General features: G+C 36.7%; 1 protein-coding gene across 1 annotated transcript; it reads right to left on the minus strand.

Annotated features, from left to right (window-relative positions):
- Positions 1–3,620: 3,620 nt before the first annotated feature.
- LOC114310426 (serine/threonine-protein kinase AFC2-like) lies at positions 3,621–6,304 on the minus strand. Its single transcript, XM_082877102.1, has 8 exons — positions 5,410–6,304; positions 5,160–5,313; positions 4,998–5,046; positions 4,790–4,904; positions 4,472–4,563; positions 4,189–4,345; positions 4,019–4,083; positions 3,621–3,743 (listed from the first exon to the last, which is right to left on the minus strand). The coding sequence occupies exons 1-8, from the start codon at positions 5,417–5,419 to the stop codon at positions 3,687–3,689; spliced, it is 699 nt and encodes a 232-aa protein (XP_082733228.1). The 5' UTR covers positions 5,420–6,304; the 3' UTR covers positions 3,621–3,686.
- Between the last annotated feature and the right edge of the window lie 11,366 nt (positions 6,305–17,670).

The following is a 17,670-nucleotide window of genomic DNA, read 5'->3' on the forward strand; positions in this document are numbered from 1 at the left end:
AAAACGTCGCTAAAATCATAGTGACGCCATGGTAGGGACATTTCGCGGCATTTCTAAAAACGCCGTATATTCTAATATGGCTACGTTTTTAAAACGTTGCAAAGATACAACGACGGCCGCATCTTCGACGTTTGGTACTAAACATCGCAAAAGGAATTAGCGGCGTTTTTGATAGATATAGCGGCGATTCTTAAACGCCACTAAAAGTCTGTTTTCCAGCAGTGAGTTTAGGGGACCAATCACTCTCCTCATTCAAAATTGTAGAGTCATCATTGTCCCAAAAGATTCAGACCCAACAATATATAGCAAGCTTCCTACATAACCCTTACGTGTGACACCGTGTCACATGTGAAGACGTAACCAAAGAAACACACGAACTAAATCAGAACTTCCTGGAATTAGAGCTATGATACCATCCCAATAATTTATTTTATTATAGGAAATGAACATACAAAAAAAATATCACTAGTGCAATGGGACTCTTATGCTTTTTCCCAAACTTAGTTTATTTCCTTTAAAAATTAGGGCATTCTATAATCCAAAATAAAATACCTAGAACTTTCAAATCGATTCTCAAACACTATTAATCAAAGCATTGACAAAAAGAGAGTAAGGATTGCCATAACTTGAAGTATTGTACATGTCACAATACACACACATACACAATATTTATTTGTATATATGATTAAGAAAGAAAATATTAAACAGATAAAAAAATCTTACGACTTTAAGACATGATCTCGAGCCACAGAACAAGAAATGCCAGACCAGTCACAAGGATCTGCATCTACCACATTCCAATTTGACAAAGTCGTAAATGGGTCCTCATTTATAGTTTTCTTGAAGGCATAAAGAGCTGACACTGAACAAAATACAGAATCTCCAACGAGACAAAAATTTAAAAAAACACATAATTAAAAAACTCCATAAAATCAACAACAAAATCTAAGAAATTTTCCCCAGAAAAGAGTCAAATCATATACCACATTCATATAAATACTAGAAATTAAGATCAGATAAGTAGTTACTTAAATAGAGACTGAGAATCAAGATCTAAGCAAGCAACAAAATAAAATTGAGAAATTTTCAAACACATACCTTCACTTTATGTAGGCGGGCCAAGGAACCCTTTGCATTTGGATGAGATGCTTGTTTTGGCCTGACCAATGGATGGGAAATAGTTGTTGAAGGGTCAAAGCATCGTGAAGAGACCCCACATTGGAAATAGGTTCAGGATGCACTCTTGATGAGTATGTAGTATGCAGCATCTGTATTTGTTCTGTCAGACATTTAAATCAATTATCCAAACTTGACTTTCTATGTTTTGCAGATAGCTTCCTAAGCTTCAAGTTAAATTAGTACTTCAAAGTACTTCTAACAATCACTTCTAAAACATTTAAAATAAACATGTATTGTTATCATAAAAAGTTTCCAGTCAATGCTGCCATTGAAAATATTTACCTCGGGGGGCTTGAAAACAAAGGAAGTTTGGCACACTTGTCACTAAATAACCCAAAAAAATATTTCATTTCCAATGTAATACAATATAATTCTATCAGTTGCTAAATATTTCTGAAACAATGGTTTGGCTTGAGGGTATGAAGTTAACAAGAGCAGAATAAAATTTAAGGTATATTTAGAGCCAACTAGACAAGATACATATCTAACTCCAAGTAATTGAGATTAAGGTTATTTAAGTAACACTTGCCAACAAGTGAGCTTGTTAAGGCTGGAGCCTTTACCACACTTTTGATTATCAATTCAATATGTTTTCTGAGGATTGTAAAATTCAACTCAACCAAAAGAACTCTTAACCAACTATTCTCCTTTGATGAATCGTTGTTAATAATATATTTTCTAGTCTTAACCCGTCTTTTAGGCCTCCTTTATGCAACAGCATGTGGACTGACATTTGGTCACCATAAGAATCTTATAAATGGCTGACTTCACTACTAAAATTTCAGCTTTTTGCGATGGTAAAATACCGTCGCTAATACTCCTAATGCCGTCGCAAAAAACTTTTTGCGACGGCAAATGACTTTTTGCGACGGTAAGAGAGGGGTCGCAACTGGGGGGGTTGCAAAAGAGTTTTTGCGACGGCACAGTGCCGTCGCTAATGTTTTGCGACGGCATTTTTGCCTTTTGCGACAGCACTTTGCAGTCGCTAATAATGTTTGAAATTTCTTGACTTTTTGTGACGGCACTATTTTACTGTCGCTAAAAATGTTATTTGAGACGGCAAAAAATGCCGTCGCTAATAGTCTTTTTTTTGGCAACAGCAAGAACATTGTTTTTGCGACGGTGTGGTGTCATCGCAAAAAGTATTAAAAATATGAAAATTTCTATTTTTTTGCAACAGTGTACTGCCGTCGCAAAAAGTATTAAAAAAATAATAAAATTTCTATTTTTTGCGACAGTTTAGTGTCGTGGCAAAAAGTAAAACCTGTAACAAAATCAATAAAAATAATAAAATTTTCTTTTTTTTTTGCGACAGTGTAGAGCCGTCACAAAAAAAAAAAAAACCTTCGATAAAATTATTAAAAATATTAAAATTTCTCCATAATAATATAAAAATTCATGCATAAAAATAACAATTTCTTCATAATAAAAATTTTACAATGATTTACAAATTATGGAAGGATAAGGGCATTAACAGTATGTAATGTATATAATGGGAAAATAAAAATTTTATTTTTATTTTATTTTTTTCAACTCGTCATCCCGTCTGGTTATTTGGATTTGAAAGCCATTCACTAATCGAGCTGAAGGAAAGAAAGACATCCGATCCTCCTTGAGTTGGGTCCACCTACCAAAATAATTTGCAGCAAAATAAGAACTTCATTTACAACATAATTTCTTCACATCATCCACACAAAAAACAATATGTATATAATCCATCATATTTATAAATAAATAATGAGACCCACCATTAATTTTTGAATGTGATGTGTCCTACATGCAAATATGGTGGAGTTTATTGTGTGAAACGTATTTGGTGATTTATATATATATATATATAAACCCTCAAAAAACAAACCCATAATTTGAGGACATCTTTTACAACCATTAATTAATGCAACATAATTTTTCTTAAGTTTTTTATTTTTTATTTTGGTACTATGTAAAAGTCTATTTGTCTATATAATGTTTTTCATAAGTATTTGACAGATGAAAATAACCTGTATGTAGTAACGAAGTAATGAAGAAAGAGAGCAATTTGAAAGCGAGCCAACTCTGCCCCTGGACAAAATCAAGCTCCTCCTCCAAACGGAGCATAAAATGGACTGCTTCTCTAATTTCTCTTTTCCTTTATATAGGAAACAAAAACAAAAAAATAGCTTTTATTTATTTATTTATTTTCAAGAGTAGATGAAAGCAAAGTGGTAATATGCAAACAATAAGTCTAGAAACACATAAATCAAATACAGAACAAAACAAGACACAAAATACATCAACGGACACAAATTTTCAAAAGTAGGTCCCATCAACAAATGCTGTAAGTCCTATCCATTCATGTGTTTTTATGTCCGGTTCTGTATTCCTAAACTTGCTATTATGTAACATATAGATATATACATAGTATAATTAGCGAATCTAAGTGCGCATCTCTGTTTGACTGACCTGATTCAAAGGGTCCATCCATCTCCATGGATTGAAAGTGATCGCTCCTTCATACAAATTTTCATCTAAATGGACTGCTGAAAGAAATGGAACCACAAAACATCCTTTGGGAATGACATAACCTGCAGCCAAGCAACATAAATGAAAAGAGATTAATTAGTCAATTATTTGTTCTTGCCGAATACATTTTCTATTTTTCTAATCAAAGGAGGGGGGAAAAACATTCGAAATATCTTAAGCTTTTACAGAGAATAAACTAAATTATATATTTAGACTTTGTTAGAAAACATAATATTACCCTATTCCTACTATTTAAAATGTACTTAATGTTAATAAAACATGCTCTAAAAATCATTTATGACTACCAAAGCACTAGTACAAGCATCATCAAACATACTGAGCACAACTCCACTAAGACGCAACCAACACTCCAAACATCGCAAGGATAACTCCACCCAAGCCCTGGACAATCATAAAAAAAAATTTACTAATTGGATATGTCTTCCAGTCTTAAAGGTACATCAGAAAAACGTGAAAGATAAGCCATAGCAGTTGAGAATAGCATACCCAGAATTACTTCTGGTGCCTGATAATGTCGAATTGATACAATGTAGCTCTGATCTTGACGATCATAAGTTGTGCTGCCAAAATCAATTACCTTGATGGCACTTGATTTTGGAACTTTTTTGAAGTAAGAACCATCCTTTGGCGATCGTGAGGAACCCTGTTCACAAAGAATACAAGATAAGGTCTCAACACAAGTTAACAGTAGAAAGTCCACTATACATCATGTACAATATACATAGACAAGAAGAAGAAAGATTCAAATAACCACCTAACAACGCATTACCTTGTAATCTGGAACTTTAACATGCTCTGAAGACACTAGAAGAATATTCTCAGGCTTCAAATCCGTATGAATCAGATGCAAATCATGCATAACTGCAAATTAGAGAAATAAAGCCAAATATTAATGTATGTGATGAGGAAGCTAACTAAATACAAAAATCTTTAGCAGAACTTTGTATAAAAGAATTTGCAGCTTAAAAATAAAATTGAAATGAATTAATGTTAGCTTTCATCTATCACCAACCAAACCTAGTAAAAACAGAAAACGGAAAATAATATGATGAATTTAAAGAAACTGGTCCAAGTAATTACTACACACATGCTACACATTCCAACAGTTGTCTGCCAATCACACGGACAAGATCAATTGGAAATGAGCGATAATTGTTTTTCCGTAGAAATTTGTATAAGCTTGGTCCAAGCTTCTCAAACACCTGTTAAAGCCATTTGAATCCATCCACAAGTCTTAACCCCAAAACATTCTTGAAATTGGGGAATTTAACCCACCAAATCAATTATATACTTACAATACAGATATGGTTACGATAGTCAAACCAGTTCCTTATTTGCACACAACTGCAAGGAATAAACCCATTTAACCACTGACACAGAATTTACAAAATCCCACCAAAACATGAGGAATAACAGTGAGAGATTGAAACACATTAAACTCATGAAATAAAACTCACCGATTGCCATCCTTATCATGTTTCCCAAGCTGTTGCAATACTTCAACTTCTATCATAGCTGCTTCACGATATTTCTTAATACCACGAACAATTTTAATGGCAGCCATATCCTTCCTTTCTCTGTCCCAACATTCCAAGACCTGGCCAAAGGTGCCTATATAAAATATAGATCAACAAAAACAAGACATGTGATGAGCTTGAAATTAAACTTCAGTAATATTATAATAGAAATATGTTTATTAAGAAATACCTTCGCCCATCTTGCTGTGAATCTTATCTGCACCCAAACAACAAAGCAACACAAGTACAATCAGAAAAAAATAAGAATCTAATGAAGAAAAATTAATATAACAATATTAGACACATCAAACAACCTGCTTAGTATGAGTTTTGAGACAAAAATAATGCCTTGGATTTGTTTAATTAAAAAATTATGCATATATCCTTGAAAGTAGAGCTATAATCAAATGCAAAAGTTGCTATTAAAAGGATTTCAATAGGTCACATCAGAAAGCCACCTTATGGCTTTCAGTCACTTGCATAAAAACTTTATAAGGCAAAAGCCCTATTTAATGATAGCACCACCACATCAATGAAAAAAAAGCAATGGTGGTGCATGTTCATTTTAGTAACTTCAAAGTTCACAAAATGATCAAGTGAATTGAAAAATGAAAATATCTTTGGTGATGGTAGTGTAGTTATAGCGAGAAGTTAAATTTTCGCCAAGCGCAAATATGTAATGTCCATCTTTATCATCTTCTCGCCATGGGGGAGAACCATTTCGAGCCACTCTCTTAACAAACAAAGAGGAACTAGTATGGTCTGAGGGTGCCCTTGAAGTTGCAAAGCTTGTCACATTTCCAACCTCTTGTGCACAAAACATTCCTAGCCGAGCCTACACACAGGTATTCATTCATGTTCCACTCAACATAAAATAATTTTTTTCACCTCTTGATGCATTAGAGCCTTTACGACACACTTCACCAATCATCAGAATCATATCAAAATAATAACCAATGAAACTTCATCACATAAAAATTAAAAAAAAAAACAATATATGTTTCAACAAAACCAAAAAATAAGAAACAATTCTATTCTATATCATCATTAGCTAATCAAATCAATTTTTTTTAAAAAAAGGAAAAAAGGAAAAAAGGAAAAAAGAGAGGAACACATCAAGCTTACAAATTTACAGAATCAAATGCCATCATATTATCCTAATTTTGATACTGTGATTTTAGACACAAAGATTACCTCCGATAAGAAATCAAACATGTAGAATTTTTTTGTCTCCAATATAGCTCCACATAAAATTTCAAGATATAAATTTTGTTTAATGACATTCCCAACCGTGTCACATTCTCAACCTCGTCGTCGGTGAGAGACCACGGAGGGCTTAGCGATGATGATGATGATGATGATGATGAGAGACCCGAAGATCTTCTGGACTCGAGCTCTGAAAGTGTTGCCCATGGAATCCGAAGATGAAGCCATCGATATCGATTGGTTGATATTTGATTGACGATTCAAACAAGTCTGTATGTATGTATGTTGATATTTGATTCCGATTTCCTATTTCTACACCTAGAACTCCTGCTCTTCCTCTTCCTCCTCGATCGTGAATCATCCTAATCAGCATCTGAAACAAATTGAGAAGGAGAGAGAGAGAGAGAGAGAGAGAGAGAGAGAGAGAGAGAGAGAGAGAGAGAGAGAGAGACGTAAGAAGAGATTAGGGATTTTGAGATTGGGGATTTTGGGTTCAAGAGATTGGGGATTTTGAGTTTGGGATGGGGGGAGACCCGAGCGGGAATGGAAAGGGGGATTACAAATGATTTTTTTTTTATTTTCATTACAAATGAAAATTTAAATAATAAAATGATTTTTTTTTTTTTTGGCAACGGAGGATGCCGTTGCCAAAAAAAATTATTTTTTTATTAAAATAATTATTTTTTTTAGTTAATGAATTTTTTTTTTCATTTAATAAAGTTGAAAATTTATTTGTTTCATATTTATTTTAATGAATAAAAAATTATTATTATTATTTTTTTTTATTTGATAAAAGTAGGGATAATATTTTACTCTTTTTTCAATATACACAACTAATAAGAAGATCTTTTTTTCCTTTACCTTTTTGTTTTTACCACAACAAGATTTGAACTCATAACAACGTCCCTCTTTTCAAGTTCACATGCCAACATTTTTACCACCGTGCTACGATAGATTTGGCAAATATATATCTTTCTAACAAGCCGTAGTAGACGAAGAAAAAGAAATACACAGCTTATTAGTCTACAGAAAGAAAGAAAGAAATAAGAAAAAGAAGAAAAAATAAAAAGCAATGGTTAAACTAAAAATCCAACAAAATGCATCTGACCAAAAATACTTCCTTCCTAGTTTTTTACAGAGCAGTATGGCTTAACAGGTTTAAAATCTACGGAGAAAGGGCAGAAGAACATAATCAAACAAGCAACCTAATTAACTAAAGGCCTTACAAGTCCCACTACGCTGCGGACACATAAAGGAAATTATCTTTCCAGCCACCTATAGATGCCGAAACACATTTAACATTACACATAACACACCAGATCTTCTAATTTGATACCCTTTGATTATTGTTAATTTTTTGGGATAAAATGTTCAACATCTACCATAAAAAAGCAATAAAAGAACTTGCGCAGTCAACTAGGTGCTCGACCGGGTGGATGACTAGGTGGCCGACCAATTGGTGAAAGTTCACAAGTGGACATCTACCATGAATTGAACTTTTTTTAATCAAATAATCAAATAAGCCCAAAGATTTATTTAATATAAAAAAATCAAACCCATTAAAAAATGAATTGAACAAATACAAATTCCGTATAAACACATACATGAATTAAAATATTTTTGTATGCATGCAGTTTTATTTTTGGATATGGATTAGAATGTTTTAATATAAAACCTCTTAATAGAGTCATTTTTACTCCTTCCCATCCTAAGAAAAAAAACGAAGAGTGGATAATTATTTATAGGATTATAATACAATAACAACATCAACAATTAATTTGGCTTTATTAGCATATAGTATATGAATTTCAGTTTTACGGTTTCATCTTCATATAATGACCAGTGGTTGGGTAGAATAGTTTTCTTTGGATCCATATGATATTTTAAGGCCTGTTGTATCGAGAAGTAAAAATAAGTTTCCAAATAAAAAAAACAAAATGAAACTTCTATTTTATTTTACTACTAATTTTTATATGGGGCAAGCCAGATTGGTAGTTAGTATAGATGAAATTTCTAATTAAAAAAAATCAAATTATTTTATATGAACAACATCATCATCTCATGAAGTGATTGGTGTAGGATATGAAGCTATCTATTTGCTTCCTACTACATACACACTACTCTTCACCAATCAAACAATTAATTATTGTTCAAAGAGGGGTAGAATAGAAAGGAAAATATGTATATTAGTATATCAGAAACATGTGAAATGAAAGACTTTAGGTTTTAAAATATAAAAAAATAAAAAATGGACTTCTTGATAATTAAAAAAAAAAGAGACTATGTTCCAAGTATTTTCTGAAACACTTGGGATTGCAAACTTAAACTTGAAGACAAACACTTGATGGAGATCACAATTTAAATCAATTAATAAACAAATACCATACCACCTCCTCGCTTAGATCTCTCTCTCTCTCTCTCTCTCTATATATATATATATATTGCACATAATTACCTTGAAATAGAAGAAAGATGACCTTGTTTTACAAAAACCCTAAAAGCATATTTAGAAATAAAATGTGGGTTTTAAAAAAAATAAAAAATTATGAAAACAGGTTTCCAGACCAAAATTAAGAAAATGCAAAACTGTTTGGAACAAATTGCTGTTCAAATTGAAAATGAGGAAGAACTTGAAATTGCTGGGGAAAGAACAATTTATGTGCTTGGAGATGAATAGTGATCAAGGGAAATCTGGATTTGCTAATCGAAGCCGCAAAACTTATCTCTCGCGAGTTTGAAGACGACTACCAAATTAGAAAATGGAAGTGAGTGAAAAGTTTTGCAGAGAGATGGAGAACGAAATAGTGATGGATACAACAACAACATGAACACCTTTGATACAACAACATAGAAGAGAAGAGAAGAGATGAGTGCGTGTTGGAAAAATAGTGTTTTATAAGGCTTATTTTGGGCCAACTTTGAGCCCAAAATGGAGTGGGCCCAAACGTCTTTTGGGGTGGGTCCGAAAAGGTGACGTGTTCCTTGCCGCGTGGCAAGTCACACGGTGAAGACAGTTCGTCAAAACCATTTATGAGTGAATGAGAACTTGACGTCGTTTTCAGGTTTGTGGAATGAACATTTAAAGATTTAAATGTGGGTTTCCTTAAAATGGGTTGTCTCACATTGAAACTTTAGGAGAGCTTTTTTGTGTATATAAGCTCTAGACTACAACACTTGGGTTGGGCCCCAAGGGGCACCCCAAGTTTGTAGAAGGAAGGAGTTATGGATAAAGTGAACCTTAGCCCAAACCACCACATACGCGCCGCTGCCGCCGTCCGTCCGGCTGTACCGAGCGCGGTTGTGGGTCGGTGTGACAACCCTCACCACTGTTTACTGATAAACCACTGATCACTGTTAAACTGAAACTAATTATGATAATTGACTGAATTAACTGAAATCACTAAACTGATTGATTGATTGTGCTAGTTTGAATGCATATCTATCTTTTGACTGTTAAGTTATCTGTTCATGTTTATGCTTTAAACTGCAAATTGAAGGCCTTATCGGCGGCCGAATCTGAAATTGGTTAGTGATATGTGTTAATCATAATTTATGTGATTTTATGGTGTATTTATCTGAAATGTGATTTGGTATGATTAAAATTAGATTAAAATAAGCTAAATCCCACAAGTTGAATTATTTACAATTTTGCCCTATTAGTGGGCCACTACACCAAACATTTTGAGGCTTGTTTTATTCCATCTTGTGCATCATCTTGTTCATTCTTCTTGAGCTCCTAGCCGGCCAAGAGAGAGAGAGTGAGAGAGTTGAGTTCAACTTGTTGATTGCTTGGAAATTGGAAGAATTGTTAGAAAATTTGCCAAAATTGAGCCTCTAGACTTGTGATTGGAAGCCTATGGTAGAGATTCTATCCCTTGGTTTATGTATTTAAGTTGTATCTCATGAATCAAGGAAATTTAGTGAGTTAAAGTCTAGAATTGATTCTATATGTTGAATTGAAGCTCATTTCATGCATGCATGCCTATATTGATGAGCTTAAAGTTGTCTTCATGGAAAATTGTCACATGCATGTTCATATTTTTGCTAAGGACCATGAATTTATCTTGTTTTGAAAAGAATTGGCTCAGTTGAGCTAGCATTTGAAGCTTTGAAGTGTTTAAATTCATGCATGTACATGTTTATCATGTTCTTGAAAGTTTGGTTTGAAATTGGATTTAATTGAACTACCTTTGGACTTTGATTTCTCAAATTGACCTTTGAAACATGTTATATTATGAGTTTTGAAGTGTTTTCTAGAAAATTAACCCAAAAGGATCGAATTTAGTACATTAAAACTTGTTTTTGAGCTTGAGGTTCGAATCTGGAATTTTCAGAATTTGGACTTACGCTCGAGCGGGATTATTGGCGCTCGAGCGGGAAAATCGTGCTTCCAGCACTTTGCACTGTTTTACAGTTCGTTCGAGCGGGGTATTGGACGCTCAAGCGAGGACTTGTGTTACATGCTCGAGCGGGTATCGAGCGCCCAATCGAGCGTGATTTTCACACATCCAGTACTTTTGCAGTCTGCTTGTGCGGGAAAACTTACGCTCGAGCGGAGACTTTTGTTTGCATGTCCGCTCGAGCGGGGTAAGTGACGCTCGAGCGGGAACTCTGTTTTTTGAAAATGTTTTCTAAGTGCATCTTTGCATCCTCATTTCATTCTAGGCATTCTTAGGCCTAGTTTAAGACATCTTAATGAGGAAATTGATGTAGAACCACACCGAGTCAAGATAGGGATTAAGTTACTATTTTTCCCAACTATGTAGCTTAGTGTGTGTTCATTCTGTAACTGTGTAGGGTTGGCATCCGAGGATGCGTACTAGCTTATCTGTAGCCCAGAACTCTGTGAGTAACAATGTTGTAAAGATATGTTCGAAAATGAATATTTTCTGAATGATTAACTGAACTGTTTTTTGAATTGTTTACTGTTAACTGAATGAATGTTGTCCTCTATTCTGAACTGTATTGTGGCATCCTTAGCAACTACTGTTACTGTTACTGCTACTGTTACAGAGATCTCTGTCGGTTCCCATGTTTGGAACCATTACTGATGGCCATCATTGACTGTTCGGTCTTTCAAGACCTATTGTTTACTGTACTGTTCTGCTAATGGATGTACCACATATGACTGTTATGACTGAATGATTGATACACTGAATCAATTAACTGTTTTCAATATTGAAGGGACATTCATTCTTAACCTTTTTACGCATTATGTTATTCATTGGGCTTTAGCTCACTGCTCATATATATATATGTAGGTGTACAAGTACCGGACCGTTGCTAGAAGCGTCAGGGTAAACTCCAGTTTTGTCAAGCCAACCTTTGTGCCTCACTTCGAGGTTCCTGATCTGTTCAAGCTGAGGCTGCTTGGGGAGTTTTAGATTTTCCCTTTTTGTTTATGATCTGTGTAGACTGAATGTTATTGTACTGTCCTGTTCTAATAGGGATTAAGTCCCTGTCTTGAGTGATTGTATATATTGTACATGTATGTATACACTGTTCTATTATTAATGTGTATATATATGAAAAGTTTTTTTGCATACAGATTGTCACTGTAATAACCCTCACGCTATCCTAACCATACTCATATGCATTCATGTGATTCTGTCTTGTAAGCTTGCGTTTCAAGTCTTGTCCTTGTTCGTTTAAGTGTTTCAGTATGTTTTGTATCTTGCTTGGTGTGAGTTTAGCCGAGGTCGTCTTCCGTCTAGGATTACCTTGGAACCACTTTGTTTGACCTCCATCTTCGCCCTGACATGTTGGCCGAGATGTCATCATCTAGGCCGAGGTGTTCATCACCAAGGCCAAGGTGTGAATCATCTAGACCAAGATGTTACCTTTGCACCTAAGTGATCTTGTCCCGGAGAAGTATGACCTAGACCGAGGTGTGGCACATCTAGGCCAAGGTGTGGCACAGCTTAGTCAAGTGTTGTCCTTCCTAGCCGAGGTCATTATTCCCTACTTGCCGATGTCTTGTTATTAGTCGAGATCCTTACTCGCCAGAGTGCCCATGTCGTCTTGCTTGTTGAACACACTTTGTCATAGTTTTGTCTTGTCACTCAGTCACCTTTTTGTGTAGCACCAACCAGCCGCTGCCACGTGCCTCTGTAGAGGGTTAAGTCAGCCAGCAGACTTAGAAATGTATCATTTGCTATATGTCTTTGTTTGTGAGGAGAGAGAAGCTCTAGAAGAAGAAGAAGAAGAAGTTTAGAGTGAGAGAGTGGGTTTCGAGCTTGATTCCTAGAGATCAAACCATTAGATTCCCGTATTGAGGTTAGATTCTTGATCTACTCTTGTCATTCTTATTGATCATCTAGCTGTATTGCATGATCGAACCCGTTTTGCATGTCATGCATCGATTTAAAGTTGGTTTTGGAAAGAGAAAATGGTGTTCATGTGTTCTTGAAAGAAAGGTCTTGTTTGATCTGAAAGTTTGCATTAAGTTTCGTGTTTTTGTGTTTGTTCTCACTAGATCCTTGAATATGGGTACCCAGGTCCATGTTTTTGAACTCATAGCATGAAATCTCAGATTTTGTAATAGCAAATCACGATCTTTGCATTCATCTTCCTCATATTCATGCTCATCTTGTTCTTCAAGGAAGGGAAACCGACATTTTTCCCGACTTCATTCCTTTGAATGTGACCATCGAGGCCACACCTCGGCCAAGGGATGCAGAACCTCGGCCTAGACCTGGTAGTCGCCCAGCATGTTTTTCCGAGATAAAGAATTGTGTTTGTTTTGATTTGACTTAGTCTTGGGGAATGCCAAGATCATCTGCATGCATGTGAAACTTGTTTGAAAGTGCATTCAATAGACTTTGCCATGTGTTTGTAGGGTTTGGACTTGCCTCGACCCCCACGTTTGAAGAACTAAGTGAGTGGTATTTTTAATAAAGTTATGTTATAATGCTTTGATAAAGTCTTGTTTTGCTTCGTTTTGGAAAGTATTTGTAAGCATGAATGGTTATTCCTAATTGAAAAATATATATATATACATATCCTGGTTGATGACATTCTTGGAAGTCCGTACGTGCTAAGGGACTATAAGCACTTGTAGCACAAGGTTTGGAAGTCCGTACGTGCTAATGGACTATAAGCATTGGTAGCACAAAGTTTGGAAGTCCGTACGTGCTAAGGGACTATAAGCGCTTGTAGCACAAGGTTTGGAAGTCTGTACGTGCTAATGGACTATAAGCATTGGTAGCACAAAGTTTGGAAGTCCGTACGTGCTAGGGGACTCTAAGCATTAGTAGCACAAGTCCTTAGTGTCTGGGGACTATAATGCAACGACACCATTGAATTGAGATATCTCCCTTGTCTTGCCCTGTCTTGTCTTGTTTGCCACTGACGGTTTACCGCGTGGGTTTTGTTTGCCGAGATGTCATCACTTGTATTATAATGATGTTAGTAAGCATCCTTGGAACTTGGCAAATTTGCTAGATGGACTTGGTTCATCCTTTGATCTGCACTAATTATGTTATGTATTGTTTGATAAAGATTTTGAATACCAGTCAGGCAAACCCCTTTATTTCTTATACCATTCACTGAGTATCCAAGCTCACCCTCTCTATATATATATGTAGGTGATGAGCAGGAAGGCGGTGACGCCTAGGTGTGACTCGCAAGCTTGTTTTGGGTTTTTGGTTATGTTGGCCTAACTTGTATTCATGTCGGCAATCTTGAAAATTATGCTTCTCGGCTTATAATGCTTGTAATGTACACATGTCGGCTGGAGAAGCCTTTTGATCAAGATGTAAAATGTATTTTGTACTTTATTGTATTTGTATCCAAGTTGTAATATTATGTAAAGTTGTATGCCTTTCCATGTAACTTACGCACTGCTCTTATGGACTACTTGTATTTTTAAATTAATGCTTCCACACTTGTGAGCCCCATATATATATCTATACTCTATCTGTGTGTGAATTTTTGTAAGTTGGCGTTCGGTAATCTCGGATTACTGGCCATCACGGTACCAAACTACTAGGGGCGGTTTGGGGTCGTGACAGTCACAGCTCATTGGACATCTTTTAATTATTGTATTGGCTTCCGCCATGCCCCTGTACTCTGTATTATTGTTTGACTGTTAAGCAGGCCTTCGGTAATCGCGGATTACTGGCCAGTTACGGTGCTAAACCCATAGGGACAGGTTTGGGTGGTGACAAAGTGGTATCAGAGCGCTACTTAATCACAAGTTATACCGCACACACGTGTCCAAATGAGCTATAGGATGTCCTAGAAAAGTGATTAGGGCATTACATGAGCATGATAAGTTTGTGGCGAAGACATGAATATGACTGTTGATGTGATAATCTGTCTAAGTATGCAACTGCCTATGTTTATAATTGTTATAACTGCCTATAGTGAGATGGACAACGCAAGAAATGTTGACGAAACTGAATCCTCTGAGGCAAGAATGGCAAGGTTGGAGAGAATGGTGGAACTACTAACTGAAAGACTAGAACAACAACAGAACCAACAGCCCCCACCTCCTCTAGTACAGCCAGAGCCACTTGTTAATGATGACATAATAGCTCTGACACAGAAGTTTAGTAAGATGAAACCGCCATCCTTTCAGGGAGGCCTTGAACCGCTAAAAGCTGAAGCTTGGGTTCTTGAGACTGAAAAGTTACTTGAGGTTTTTCCATAGGGATGGCAATTTGAAACCGGCCCGATGGGGACCCGACCCCCCAACCCCGAATTAAGCGGGTTTTCTCCGAAAAATACCCCCACGGGGACGGCGATGGTATTTAAAAATTAATCCCCGAACAGATTCGGGCCGGGGACGGGGATAAGTGTTCCAGCCCCGTACCCGGCTGGCCCCGTCCCCGTTCCTCGGCCCGGTTTATCCCCGAACTTATCCCCATATATATATACTTTCCTATTCACTCATCTACCCTCATTTCTCTATTCACTGATTTCACAAAATCCATTCTCCTCCACACTACTCTCTATCTCTCTCTCTCTCTCTCTCACACACACACACACACCCTAATCTAGTTTTCATCTTCATCTTCGTCTTCGTCTCACACCCTAAGCCCCCTCTCTCTCTCTCTTCTCCTCACTTTTGTTACTACCTTGTCACCGACCACCACCAATAGTCAATGGAAGAACCACTCTCTTCTCTCTTCTCTTTTGTCCCTCTCGGTCTCACGCTCGAAATCACTCTCGGAATTAGCCAACAGATCGTGAATCAGAGAATGGTTCTTCTGTCCCTCTCGGTCTCACGCTCAGAATCAGCCACAGATTGTGAATCACTCTCGGAATCAGATCGTGAATCAGCCAACAGATCTCAGATCGTGAATCACTCTCGGAAACAGATCGTGAATCAGTCCTTTGATCGTGATCGCCAACAGATTGTGAATCAGCCCTTAGATCTCAGATTTTTTTTATTCAGATATATATATATATATATATATATATATATTTTGAATCACTCTCTCTCTCTCTCTCTATATATATATATATATATATTTTTTTTTTTTTTGATTCAAATTTTTTTTTGATTCAGAATATATATATATATATATCTCATTGTTGTTGTTGTTGTTGATGAAGAAGAAATAGAGGATCATTGTTACATTATTATTGTTATGCCTTGTTGTTCATCTCAGATCTAACAAGATTATTATTGTTGCTGCTGTTTTTTTTTTTTTTTTTCCTGGGGAATGTCCAGGGTCGGGCAAAACCGATCCCCGTTAGGGGACGGGGGCGGGGACGATGATGGTTCCCCCGTCGGGGATCGGGGCCGGGGTAATTTTCACCATCGGGGATCGCGGACGGGGAGGGTGATCCCCGTCCCCGCCCCGCCCCGCCCCGCCCCGCCCCGTTGCCATTCCTATTTTTCCATGTTCTGAAGCTCATAAAGTGTTGCTAGCTACCTTCACCTTACAAGAAGAAGCTAGAAGGTGATGGATGTTAATCTGTGATCCAAATACTGTCATGACCTGGGCTCAAGTTAAGGAGTCCTTCTTCGAAAAGTACTTCCCTCAGTGTGTCAGGGACAGAAAATCGACTGAGTTTGAACAACTGAAACAAGGCACCATGTCTGTCGCAGAATATGAGACAAAGTTCATCGAACTTGCTAGATATGCACCACACATGGTGGACACCGACTACAAGAAGGCCAAGAAGTTTGAAGGCGGCCTCAATGTAGAAATACTGGACAGAATCAATGTGCTAAAGTTACTGAAATATGTGGACGTTCTTGACCGAGCCATTATGGCCGAAGCAAATATCGAAGCCTTGAAACAGACTGAAACACCCACAACTAAGTGGCGCGGGAAGAAACGAGGTTTTAAATTCAAGAAGGGCATAAATAATTCATTGAACAAAAAGTAAAACTCAGGGTCAACCACCAGCTCTAGTTAGGGAAGTGGTTCTATACCACCCTGCTCTGAATGTGGTTAGAAACACAAAGGGGTTTGTTATAAATTGTCTGGCGCTTGTTACAGGTGTGGCAAGGTGGGCCACATGGTAAAAGATTACCCCTCTGCTCCTCAGGGCAATAGTAAAGCTGCAGCTAGCGGTGCAGCATCAACTACTCCACCGAAACCCAACCCCAAAGCTACTGGAAAAGAGCCTATGAGGCAAGGCCGAGTGTTCGCACTCGTATCGGGAGACGTACAAAATATCGAGACCATCGTGTCAGGTATCCTCTCTATTTGTACCCAAAATGCTTATGTACTGATTGATACACATTCATATGTATCGCATGCTTTTTCGCGAAAGTTGAATAGACCATCAGAACCCATGAATTATCTATTAGCTGTATCTTCACCTGTTGGGGGATCTATGACTTGTGCTTATATGTACCCTGCATGTGAAATTATTGTTGGAGATATGCATCTGTATATTGATTTATTGCCATTGAATATAGATCATTTTGATGTGATATTGGGAATGGACTGGTTAACAAAATACCATGCTACCATAGATTGTGTAACAAAACAAGTTATTTTCCGTCCACCCAGACTGCCTGAATTTGTGTTTAACGAAGTAGGAGTAGTACCTCCCCCATATCTGATTTCATCTATGAAAGCTTGTAAACTGATTAAAAAGGGGTGTAAAGGGTACCTATGTTCTGTATTGACTGTACCTACTGATGATAATACTGATGTGAACAATGTTCCTATAGTCAGAGAATTCCCAGATATTTTTCCAGATGACCTGCCAGGGGATTTGATTGACAGGGAGATTGAGTTCACCGTTGATGTGATTCTAGGTACACAGCCAGTATTTA

Source organism: Camellia sinensis, chromosome 7 (assembly GCF_055761805.1).
Source record: "Camellia sinensis isolate YWXY chromosome 7, ASM5576180v1, whole genome shotgun sequence".
NCBI classification, from domain to species: Eukaryota; Viridiplantae; Streptophyta; class Magnoliopsida; order Ericales; family Theaceae; genus Camellia; species Camellia sinensis.